The following is a 13417-nucleotide window of genomic DNA, read 5'->3' on the forward strand; positions in this document are numbered from 1 at the left end:
AAAACAAAGTCAAAAAATAGAAAAGAGCAAAACTAAACCAGTTTCCCTTGTCTAGTTAATAATTAAGGATATTTAAAGGCAGTTTTTTGCATTTAATTTTGAAATAGTTCTTTTAACATTATACAACCAATTTTTATGAATGGTATATTGATAAAGCAAATGTGTGCTTGCAAAGTAATTAATGTGACTACATAATGTAGAAAATAGAAAATGATACACAAAGGCTGCTTTAGGATTTTCATTAATATTTTGAGACATAGGCTCAAAATATTCTCTAAAACAATCAATCTTACTGGTTTCTTTCCTTCATCATTGATATTTGATAATATAATTTTTCTTGGAAATAATATTCTTAATTAGATAAATTATTTATGTTCTTTTAATGCTGTGTCCCACTATAAATTTTACATAGTGCTGGCTTTCCCCAAACACTATTTCTATGAACTGTTTTATTGCATTATCTCACTCTATTAATCAGAGCAACTTCAGTAATAGTGCTTCCTAATTGGGCATAGGAAACGACCACAGTCACTTCTAGTACTTAGGAAATGACCCAAGAGCGATTATTTTTCAGCTGTATTGTTAATGTCAACCTACTCATTAGGAAATTTAACTGCATCTTGTCGTTGTTTAAAATTATCAATAAAGAAACCAGTTTTACCCTAAGGGCCAATTCTCCTTTATAGCCTCAATTATTCAACAAGAAAAACAGTGGTATTAACTGACTATGCTTGAATATAAATGAAAAAGAATATATCTAGAGCAGACACAAGCAGGATATTGCTGTCTTTAAATCATCAGACAATCAATCTGTGTGTGGGGGTGTATGGGTGTGTCTTAGGAAAGTGACTTTCATTGTTAGCTAGATATTCTATTATCCTATTATCATAACCATGAAACTAGAATTTCTATACATTTCTGTGGATTGGATCAAAACAGTATAATGACTGAATTTATAAGTATAGATGCAATTGGTCACAGATAAAGTGAGATATTTCCTGTGAACGCATACTAAAAGTCCCATGTATTGTTTATCTGACACTTCCAAAGTCTTTATCCTATGATCCTGTTATAATTACAACATATTTTCAGTACTTATTTACTGATAATAATTTTAATATAAATGTCAGTGTCTGGAGATGGAAATTATCAGGAGAAAAATATAAGAAAAATGTAGTTGGCTTTAAGATCCAAAGCAGGATAGATTGTGATCTGAAATACTAAATACTTCTGGGGATTCTGAGATGTACTAGAGTTATCATTATTCAGCTCTACTTTTATTTTCATAATATAGCAGTCATAATAAGTGCACAATGGCCAAATCCACAACGTACATACAGGAAGAGATCCATTAAAACCACAAAGCACAGCAGGTATATTTAAGAAATTATAATAAAAAGATACTATTTCAAAATATACTTTATTCTTCATGTGTGAATTCATATCTAATTACCCTAAAAGATCACATGGATATATGTTGAACTGGTGAGATCCTTTTAAAATAATTCTAAAATTACATATATTCATATGTTTTGTACAAATTTTAAAATAGTGTAAATAGTGCTTTAAAATAAATTTTTATTTATTTTCTTTCTTATCTGCTTTTTTAAAAAATTATTTCAATAGTTTTTGAGGAACGGGTGGTGTTTAGTTGCATGGATAAGTTCTTTAGTGGTGATTTCTGAGATTTTGGTGTGCCCATCACCTGAGCAGTGTACACTGTACCCAATGTGTCATCTCTTACCCATCACTCCCCCCCCACTCTTTCTCCCTAGTCCCCAGAGTTCATTATATCATTCACATGCCTTTGCATCCTCATAATTTTTAATTTTTTCAGACAAAATATAACTATGTTACATATGTGTAATCTTGATATATTTAAAAATGCAATGCATTTTGAGATTAAAAGATGACATAATGATAAACATCTTCAACCGCACTCTCTCTATATAAGGGAATTAGGACCCAGAGAGATTAAACATTGCATTAGCACACATAATCATCAGAGGACCTGAAATGAGAGCAAAGGTTCTTCATGTCGTGCCTAATGATAATATTTTCCCCACTGTGCTTCATTAGTTTATAATTTTGATGTCATAGCAATAGCATCATAATTATTAGATAATATTTATCCAAAATATTTTCCACTATAAAAAGCTCTGTAGTATCACATCGTAGCAAACCTTGATACTGCTACACAGTGGTCTCTAGAAATTTAAATCCTTATAATTACAAATGTGTTGAGAATGTATCTTCCATATAAGAATATTAATTTATCAATATCATATATTTATATTAAATATGAGAAGAGCTAAATTTAATTTATTGTCTTCCTGATAAAATATAACTGAAATTCTCTTGAACACTTTCCACTTTAAAGGGTTTTTGCATAGCAGTATCAAATTGGATTGTGGAAATTTACTTTATATTGATATATATAACAACATAATATATATATTCATCTTGCCTAACCAAAACTAGAATTGTTCCAAAGACCAGAGGTTTCTAATTGCTTTTGCCATGCTTACTTACGCACACAGGATGGGAGCTGACCAGACCAATTGTGATCCTGTTGGCATATCCTCACTGAAGAACCAATCAATCGAAAACCAGGATTACATTGATATACAACTGTGTCTCTATATCCATAATTTTCTCCAATGACTTGACCATTCACAATCAGTTCTGGAGTTCCACAATGACCCGCTGAAATGGGTTATGAAGCAATATTTTTAATACTGTGATTTGTTTTATTTGTATATTTATATACATGTGTAACATTAGTAAACTTTTAAAGATGACTTCAAAGCAAGTCACAAATAATTCAATTATAACTCTATGACATAAAGGTAACTATCGAATACTTAGCAAAACAGCAAATACATGGAAATTAAAAGAAGATACACGTCTAGTGAAACTTAGGTCTTGAAGAAATTATAAAATATCTCAATGTGTAAAAATGAAAATACAGGCTGGGCGCCGTGGCTCACGCCTGTAATCCCAGCACTTTGGGAGGCCCAGGCGGGCAGATTACGAGGTCAGGAGATGGAGACCATCCTGGCTAATGCGGTGAAACCTCTTCTCTACTAAAAATGCAAAAAAAATTAGCCAGGCGTGGTGGTGGGCGCCTGTAATCCCAGCTACTCAGGAGGCTGAGGCAGGAGAATGGCGTGAACCCGGAGGCGGAGCTTGCAGTGAGCCAAGATGGCACCACTGCACTCCAGCCTGGGCGACTGAGCGAGACTCCATTTAAAAAAATAAATAAATAAAAATAAAATATATATATATATATATACACACACATATAAATTTGAAGGTACAGATAAAACATTACTTATTAAAGAAATTTATAAGTTTCAGTGATTTTAGTAGAAGGAATAGAGATATATAAGCAATGACGTAAAACATGCTAAGAAGAAGAAGCAAGGAGCAAAATGATGTAAAAATAAAGCCAAAGTAAGTAGACAGAAGTAAATATTTAAGATAATTACAAACAACAGAGAACATTAACTAAGGTAAAATTTCTTTCTCTAAAAATAGCAACAATATTATTAAACTCTTAGCTAACCCTATTAACGCCAAAAAGGAGAGAATAAAATTGTCAATAACAGGAATGAATGAAGTGATATCACTATAAACCCTCAAGAAATTGAAAGAATAAGGGAATGCTAAAAACAGCTTTATGCCAATACATTTTAACACTTCAGAAAAAAAGAAAAAGTTCTGTGAAAATTATAACTTGCCCTAAAACTAACACAAGATAAAAATAGAAAACTATTAATAGTTTTTATCTATTAAAATACTTGAATTCTTAAACAAAACTCTTCCCACAGATTTTTTTTTTTTTCTGGGAAATTCAAGCTTTTCAGGGGGAAAATAATTATTACGCAAATTCTTTTAGAAAACAGAGAAGAAAAAAATCACTTTTGAACTTATTTTATAAAGTAACCATTAACCCCAATAGTAAAGCCTGAAAAAAAAAATTTTTTAAAGGACCAAAGTCCTTAAATAATTATAAAGGACAAAAGTACTTCATAAACAAAGATACAAATCTCCTTAACAAAATTTTAGAAAATCAGTCTAGTGACATATAAATGATAATACATAATGACTATCTGGGATTTACCCAGAAATGAAATTTGGCTAAATATGAAAAATTAACCACTGTAATTTTAACATAATAAAAGAGAAAAAATTCTATGTAATTACTTCAGTCGATGCAGAAAAAGCATATAGGAAAATGCAGTGCCTATTCATGATAAAAAAAATGGCAACAAATTAGGAATATAGGGAACATTCTAAACCCAATAAAGACATTGCTAAAAAAAAAAAAAAAAAAAAAAAAAAAAAAAAAAAAAAAAAAAAAAAAAAAACCTCCAGTGCAATACTTTAATAAAAAGAAGAAAAACAGCATAATGTTGGGAAACAAAATAGTGAAACTATTCTATACTCAGGTAATATTTAGAAAATTATATTTTTAAAATATCTTAAACTAGTAAGTGAATTTAGAAAGGTTGTAGAATATTAGATAAATATTTTGAATAATTGTATTTTATATGCTAACAGCAAACAATTAGAGAATGTAATTTAGATAAACAACTTTAGTTGGGCACAGTGGCTTATGCCTATAATTCCAGCACTTTGGGAGTCTGAAGCAGAAGGATCATTTGAGGTCACAATTTCAAGACCAGCCTGGGCAACATAGCAAGACTGTATCTAAAAAATAAAAAAAAGAAAAATTTTACTTTTTACTTATAATAGTTAAACATTCTGGGGAATAAATTTAGCAATAGCACATTCTATGCTAAAAATACAAAATGTTGCTATAAAAAAAAGAAAAAAGTAAAGACCCAAACAAATGTACTATGTTCATGGATCAGAAGACTCAATGTTTTTAGATGCCAATTTTCCCCAAACTGATGTATGGTTCAATCCCGCCAGAATTTCTTTGTAGAGTTTGATAAACTAATTCTAAGATTTATATTGAAACTGAAAAGTGTTATGGTATCCAAAGTGATTTTGAAAATTATGAACAAATTTAGAGGATTTACATACATCATTTCAATAATTATTATCAAGTTTTTTCAACAAATAGTGCAAGATACAAAGAGCAAGTAAAAAAGCCCCTCAATGCTACTACATAACACACACAAATTAAAAATAATATTGGAGATACAAAAGTTAAAGCTAAAACTATAAAGCTTCTAGTATAAAGAGAAAGTAAAACAAACAGACTTTACCAAACTTGAAAATGTGTGGTTGTCAAAAGATGCTATTAAAAAGTGAATAGGCAAGTCGCAGAATAAGATAAAATACTTATAAAACACATAATGATGAAGGCCTTGTAACAAGAATATGTACAGAACTCCTACAATTCATAATAAAAAGGCAAGTTAATATAAGATACTTTACTACTTCACAAAGGAAAATTTACAAATAGCCAATAAGCCTATGAAAAACTGTGCTTAACATTAATATTCACTAAGACAAAAAAATACTAAAATACCATAGGATACCTTTATGCATCCCACAGAATGGATAGAATGAAAAAGTTGGCTACATCACATGCTGAAGAGAATGGGAGACAACTAGAACTCTCCCACATGTATTCTATTCCTGAGTATTCAAGAGAAATGAATGCATATGTCCACAAAAAGACTTTTACATGAGCATTCATAGCAGCTTTATTCATAATAGAATAAAACTGGACATAGCTCATACATCCATCAAAAACAGAATGGCTGAAGTGTGGCGTATTTGTACAATGGAATCCTATTGAGCAATAAAATAAACAAATTACAGATATTCACAACAGCATAGATGAAAGAGAATAAAAGAAGCCTTATACAAAATGCACAATTTGCAATTCAATTTAATTAATGTCTAGAACAGGGAAAACTAAAATATGGTGAAAATATCAAAATAGTTACTGCCTCAGGTTATGGAGGAGGAGAGTTGCACAGTGACCATGAAGGGGCATAAGAAAACTTTCTGAGGTAATGGCAATATTCTATGTCTTTACAGTGGTTTAGTTACATGCATGTATACATTTGTCAAAACTAATCTAACTGAATTTACGGTCTATGTACTTTGCTATATATAAATTTTGCCAGAGTTGAAAAAAAAAAAACAACTTTGAACAAATACTGAACTCTAGCTAACGGTATGCATGCTTAAATATCTGGCAACAAAGTATACTGATGTTTACAAGTTATTTCAAAATGCATCAAAAAATAAATTAATGGATTGATGGAGGCCTAGAAATATGGATAGATATATGATAAGCAAATAAGAAAAAATGCTAATTGTAGAATTAGGTGGTAGGCATATGGGTGTTCACTATCAATTCCTTTAATTGAAAACTTCATAATAAAATACTAGGGAGGCAGGAATAAATGCACTGTACTTAGAGAAACAATAAGCACATTCTCATGGCCATTCTAAGCTAAAAGTGTCTGGGGTTACACAAACTAGTTGAGAAGAATGGATCCCTAAGCTCAATTTACAGTGTACTATTCTAGGATTTGCTTGTCTGGTAACTGTACTTTCCTCTTACCAACATCCTTTTGCATTTTATTTTATATCAACACTATATTCTCTACAATGGATGATCTTGTCTCCTTAGACTAAGAGGCAATATTTTCTTATAAATATTCTTGTTATGCCCTGTCTTTCCAGAGAACAGAATCAAGATTCTAAGTAGGTGAATAAAACCACATAGTATATACAATATTAAATAGTATATAATATATAATAATTCATGAGAGCATATAGCCATAAAATATAGTATTTTCAAATGTATATGTATATTTTAAGTACTTTTAAAATTTAGTTTTATTTTAACTATATTTTAAATATAGTTCATTTTAAATATTTTAATATATCTTTAAATATTTTAAACATAGTATTTAAATTATATATCATTTAAATATAGTATTTAAAATATATATTTATTTATAAATGTATACTTATTTAAAGATACATGTAATATATAATTTAAATACTGAAGAGTATGTATAAATATATATTTATTTATATATAACTATATATAAATTTAAAAATTTATATGTAAACTAAGTTTACTTAAAAATGCATAAGTAAACTAAGTAATCTGTAATTAAAATTAGTACAACCAAAATCAATTTAAAAACTATTAAGATTTTTTAGTTTTTTGAGTTTGTATTTGATTATATAATCACATAGTAATACATAATCATTTAACTCATTAACTATTTTCTGTTTTCTTCAATAGTCATTGCAGAAAATAAGTGGCCTCATCCATCTGCCCAATCTTGACCAGTGGGAGACACCATGACTCCTAGCCTCAATGCTCTGCTCTGTCTAGGTGAGACTTAAAGAGGAAGAGGAAAGACCCTAGTCTGAGAGGAACTCCATCTCATAGCCAGGGCCTGGTCCATTAACGACCCCAGGGGCTCAGGAGCTCCCTGTGTATATTCAAGTATGTGTGCTCCTATAAAGAAATTGTTTCTAGGCTTCCAAGTATAACTACTAACAAATGTACCTCAGAAGGGGAAAAAAGACATTTTAACCAAAACTTGTAACTATACCATTTGAAATTTCAAACAATGATTGTATTTCTATGAATATTTTCAAGCTTATTAGCCATACAATATGTAAGCATAGACTTTTCTGCCATGTGTCATATTCTTAAACAGTAACATTTTAAAGACAAAAACACTGACAAATTTTGCAGTACTCTTGTCATGATAATCTGCAATTTTCAAATTAGTAAACAAAAAGATCTTGCCTTGCTTCCAACAGATAAGTGAACAATTACTAGAAAAATTTTCATTATTGCGTAATTTAATATTTGCTTGTAGATCTTGAAATAATTTTAGAAAAAATAAAGCATAAATAGCACAAATCATACCATTCTTAATATTAGATAAATTGTTGAAATCTTTGAAAAAGGAGATAAAGCATTCAAAAGAGGCAAGGTAAGAAGAATGAACTAGTTCAGTTTCTTTAACTGAAGATTTTTTATAATAAATTCAGGGAACTCTAAGGAGAAAACATCCTAATTGTCTAAAATCAGGTTCAAAAAATATATTTTTAAAATTTTAATAGAAATTAGTTTTACGCATGTTGAAATCTTATGAAATAAAAAGGGAGAAAGGTGCTTAAATGTAGACATTACATTGTTTATCTTCTTCAGTCATTACCTTAAGCAAATAGGTGAAAGGAGAATTGACTATGGTTTAGAATGAGTTAATAGCTACAGCGATTAACCCAGCTGAGTAAGCAGGCATACAATTTTCAGCAATTAGTGTTCACCATTATATTTTCACTATGAAATCTCCTTAGATTTCACTAGGAATGCTATCTGATTATTCTGTTTAGTAGCTTTTCTATCATGAGCCATTTTTAAAGATAAGTATTTTCTGGTTTTTAACATCCTTACTGAATGAATATAAATTAGTATCTCATATTAGGGAAAAAGAGATGCCTCCTTTCAAGGGTGAGGGGCAGGGGGACGTTTGGTAAAAACAAATTAAAAATCTGTACCTAGGCATCTGGTTTCAGATCCACTCCAAAGACCTGAGGAAAGGCATTCCCTTACAGCAGAGCCCACAAGCATGAATCCCAAGTCGCAGGTAAAGATAGCTGTTGAGCCATATGAAGTTTGAGTTCCAATCTTATTTCCATTTGGAGGTGTAGGTAGTTCTCCACAGGAAATAACTTTAAAATGATAAATAAATAAAAACCCTTAAAGATATAGTCAAGCTGCACTTATAACAAAACCATGCTTTGAACATTTTGAGCTTCCTAGGATTTGATGTATTTACAAAGGAAATTGGCATTTGTAAAACACGTTTGAATCAGTGTGAAAGTATGGAGAAAAGAGATGACATAATGTAAAATTTATCCTCTTTAAGTTTCCTTAGAACCTTCTAAGTAACAGAGATATAAAGGTTTTTTTTTTTTTTTTTTTTTTTTTTTTTTTTTTTTTTTTACTTGTTTGTTTTTGTTTTTGCTTTTGTTTTTGGCATTTTTATTTTAGTCAAACTGGCTATAGTGGACGAAAAACATCACAAGTTTAAAGAGATGATGATTCATTAATCCAAAATCTTATCAGGTAACTTTGGGCAAGCCCTTTGACTTACCTGAGCCAAAGTTTCTTCATATCTAAACCAACATTAAAATAATAATTACAATATGATTTTTGTCAAGAACTCTGTAGTTTGAGTTTTACATGTAAAGTATTGATTTTCATGAGATCCATTAGATATAATTCATCTTTTTTTGTAAGTTATAAAAAATTGAAGAAAATAAATTTAACAGGCTTGCCAGGTCATACAGCATCTCTTATGACTTATTCATATTTGAAGACTACAAATTTTTATGTCATTCTAGCATAAAAACAAAACAGATCATGTTCATTGGGCACATATTACATATTTGGTGCTATTATTAGTGTTTTCATTTGTGTAATGCTCAAAAAAGCTCTCTAGGCTTTCAGTATTAAGTTTTAGATAGCTGTCAGGTAGAGAATTAGAAAACTTGCAAACTTCCAAGAGTTGCATATCAAATTTAAAATGTACTGATGGTTTTGAGCTTATCCCCCCAAAAAATCATTTGAGGTGGATATTAATATTATTGATATACTAATATTATTATTAATTCTAATATTTATATTATTTTCATTTTAAAGATGATTAAACGGAAGACTGGAGAAAAAATACTATTCTTTTATTTTTCTCAACCAATTGCAATTTCTAAATCCCTTGCCATTCCCTCATTCTTACCTGTAGGCAGTAATCCAATCTTACTTATCATTTAAACCATTTTACATAATAAAGAATCTAACACAATAGAACGAGACAAACATTTGTTGAAAGCTGATTAAATTAGTGTTTCTGTTGTAGATAATAATTACCTAGCTCTTTGAAATATTCCTATCCACGTGCCCTTTAAAAACAAATCATTCTTCTTAAACAATAATTTGGAAAAACAAGGAGTCTGCAGTCAGAGAAAACTTGGAGGACTAATACAAAAATTTAGAAATACAGCCTGTGTGCAGTAGATCATGCCTATAATCTCAGCACTTTGGAAGGCTGAGGAGGGCAGATCACTTAAGGTCAGGAGTTCCAGACCAGCCTGGCCAACATGGTGAAACCCCATCTCTACTGAAAATACAGAAAAAACATAGCCAGGCGTGGTGGTGGACATCTGTAATCACAGCTACTGCAGAAGCTGACAGAATTACTTGAACCTGGGAGGCAGAGGTTGCAGTGAGCCAAGATCACTTCAGCCTGGGAAACACAGCAAGACTCTTTCTCAAAAAAAAGAACAAAAAATAGAAATACAGATGATGGCATATTTTTACAATATTAAATATAATTTTGAAATATATTTTAATACTTTAATTCATAATATGATTATCTTGGAACACAGGGCAACCAAAATTTCTATACTGATATAGAGATTCAAAAAATAAATTTCAAATCAGTGAATATTCATAAATAAAATAATATCAGATACTTGTGTACTTATTACACATAACATAGTTGTCTGCTATGTTAAACTTCTTAATCATAATAACCCTATGTAGACTTTTGATCTCTCTATTAGTTTGTTTATAAATCATGGGTCTCTAAACAATATACACCATAGAGTTGTGTTAGACACTAATTAAAAGGCTGAATTTTCACCTAGCATATTTCCTGAAACAAAATAGACAATAAATAAAAGTAAGAAAGGAAGTTCAAGGTATTTCACCTGAATATCCCATGTTCTGTTAGCTTATGTATGTTAGATACTGGCCATTTATATTATTAAAATGTATGGAAATAAAATGCCTTAACTGCTCAATTTGATTCAATAGTATTTATTGAGGATGTGGTTATAGCTGGTATTTCAATTGTGTCATACCATTAAATGTTTGCAGTTAACTCTACACGACAGGTGTCATAATCTTCTAGTTTTAAGATTTTCTAGTTTTAGAATTTAGAATCAGAGAAAATAAACATGATATAACATGATAAAAAGTCAAGGGTTTTAGTCAGACTACTTGGTCAAATATCATTTCTCTATCATTTATAGGCTCCATGACTTTAATAGAATGATTACATCTGGGGCAAAGGTGTTTTTTTTTTTTTTTTTTTTTTTTTTAAACAAATGAGTATAAAACATGTAAAGGACTAAAAGCAGTATATGTCAAGTAGTAAGTAAACAGTACTTCGTTGTTAAAGTAGGTAATAGATCTACAATTCAAACACTAGATTTCTTAATCCAAAGTCTATGCTTTTCTATTTGTTAGAAAAGTATTTACTAATACATAGAAACATAGTTAGAAAATTTGAAAATGTAATGAGAATAAATGGCCATATTAGTAATGTCATCTAATTATTGATCTAGTGTGTTTGTAAAAGGAACTGATTCAAACAATTTGATAACCAAACATAGCTTATGAAATAAGTTTAGCAAGATTATACTTACTTTGGCAATATGGTCTTTCATTTCTCCAACTCCAAGTACCATTAGCAAGACATTCGATGGAAGCAGGACCTAGTCCATGATAACCAGGGTCACAGCTGAAAACTACCTTCGTTTTGTATTCATAATGGGAGCCATTCACAATTCGCCATCTTCCATGTTCCAAGGTAAAGGAATTGATGCTTGGACATGTAACAACTATACAAAAACCAAAGGGTATAAGTGCTAACAAATCACTATATCTTAACGTCTATGCCATTCTTTACATCTCCACTGCCTTAATTCGCTTACTATTGCACTGTACAAGGTCCTCTAGCATTTGTTCTTTATTTCTTTTGCATGTTGATATTTTCCATTCCCCTAGCTATATGGTATTGCTGGAAGTTCTTGAACACACTCAATGGTTTCACAATTCAGTCTTGTACTTATTATTCTATCTACTTAGAATCCCAATTGTTGGCTTACCTCTACTCCCTTATTTCTTTATAACTTTAGAAAAGACTATATTTTGAGGAAATTTTTTTGATGAGAATGGCCTTTTTATCCAAGAGTCGTGATATCAACTTTAGTTAATTCAAAACTTTTTCAAGGTAAGTAGAAGCCTTATTAGATACCTATTCTGAGAGTGCAAACAATTGAACAATCTTCATTTTAAATGAAATCACAGCTAAGTGGAAATGTTAGTACTAAATGAGAAGAAAATAATTGAAATATAGAGAAAATTCAATAATTTATTTAAATCAACATTTTCTATTTTTTTGCTACCAAATCTTTACCAGAATTAATGTCTTATCATTATGTAAACTTATTTACCTAGTGAAGTAATAGCGACAGTAATAGGAACTCTTCTAAGTGTAAGTAACCAGAAGAATATCAACAAAAGTTTAAAATTATGGATAATTTCTGCAACATTATTTATCCTTATAAAAATCAGAGTGGAATATGTCAAAGTATCATTTTATTAACACAATCTTTAAAAATTTTTCTCAAGGGATTATGTACTGAAAATACATGTTGACTAAAGGATGACTTTTTACAAAATAAAACTTTATTGTATAAAATAAAAGTGACTTTTTTGACATAAGTATTCTGAGGTTTCCAAAAATGATTGAAAAGTCCTTGTACTCTCTTCTAGTACTTCATGGTACAAGATAGCTTACTTAACTTTTATTTCTGTCTTAGACATCACATTTCAGTTTAGGGATTTTTTTTACAATTCTACAATACATAAAATTTCAGATCATATAAAATACCAAAAGAAGAACAAGTGATGAAATTCCCTTGACACACATACCAACACAGCGAGGGGTCTTGTTATGATTGCTCCATGTTCCATCTGATTGGCATACAGCTGTGGTAAGTTCCTTGGATGACAATCGATATCCATCATTACAAAAATAAGTAACTCGCGTTCCTACCAAGTAGTCTGTTGTTAGTATTCCTCCATTTGTTGGAGCTTTAGGAATCCCACAGGAAATTGCTAGAATAAATACAAACATGCAAAATCATATAAACAGAAAAATGTTTAATTTATTAGGTAAGTCTGCTGAACTGTAGAACATGCAAAACTAATGGAGATTTTTTTTTTATTCCTCTGAAACAATCTCAGAATATCTCAAAGAAATACTCTCTGAACCATAAATTTTGAATAAGTTATTCCAAACTCTTATTTAGTAATGCTTACAAATTGATGAATCCATACATTGTTAATGCTTCATTTCTTGGTTTCTTATTTAGTTTCTGGTTATCATCTGTATGGTTATCAGCATTCGTATGGAGTATATGAGAACGCAAGTTAGGTAAAGAGTATCTCTAATGCAAGCCCATGACTGGACCATCATATAGGAAGTTTGATTAATTCAATTTGACAGATAAATATTAAATATTTTAAAGAGAGTGGCAACCAATATGCATCATCATTTTGGCCAGGAATAAAACAAATAGATTTATTTTACCTGAA

General features: G+C 30.2%; 1 protein-coding gene across 3 annotated transcripts in view; it reads right to left on the reverse strand.

Annotated features, from left to right (window-relative positions):
* Positions 1 to 13417, reverse strand: part of CSMD3 (CUB and Sushi multiple domains 3) — a 1308251-nt gene that overhangs the window by 66956 nt on the left and 1227878 nt on the right. For 2 of the 3 annotated variants that reach the window (XM_030937706.1, XM_030937708.1), the window contains 4 exons: positions 12752 to 12937; positions 11461 to 11655; positions 8527 to 8700; positions 2533 to 2706 (listed from right to left, as the gene is read on the reverse strand). In XM_030937706.1, the coding sequence (XP_030793566.1) occupies positions 2533 to 2706; positions 8527 to 8700; positions 11461 to 11655; positions 12752 to 12937 (729 nt within the window). The remainder of the gene's footprint in view (positions 1 to 2532; positions 2707 to 8526; positions 8701 to 11460; positions 11656 to 12751; positions 12938 to 13417) is intronic. The other variant, XM_030937707.1, reaches the window with a different exon arrangement.

This window comes from Rhinopithecus roxellana, chromosome 9, assembly GCF_007565055.1.
Source record: "Rhinopithecus roxellana isolate Shanxi Qingling chromosome 9, ASM756505v1, whole genome shotgun sequence".
In the NCBI taxonomy this organism is placed as follows: domain Eukaryota; kingdom Metazoa; phylum Chordata; class Mammalia; order Primates; family Cercopithecidae; genus Rhinopithecus; species Rhinopithecus roxellana.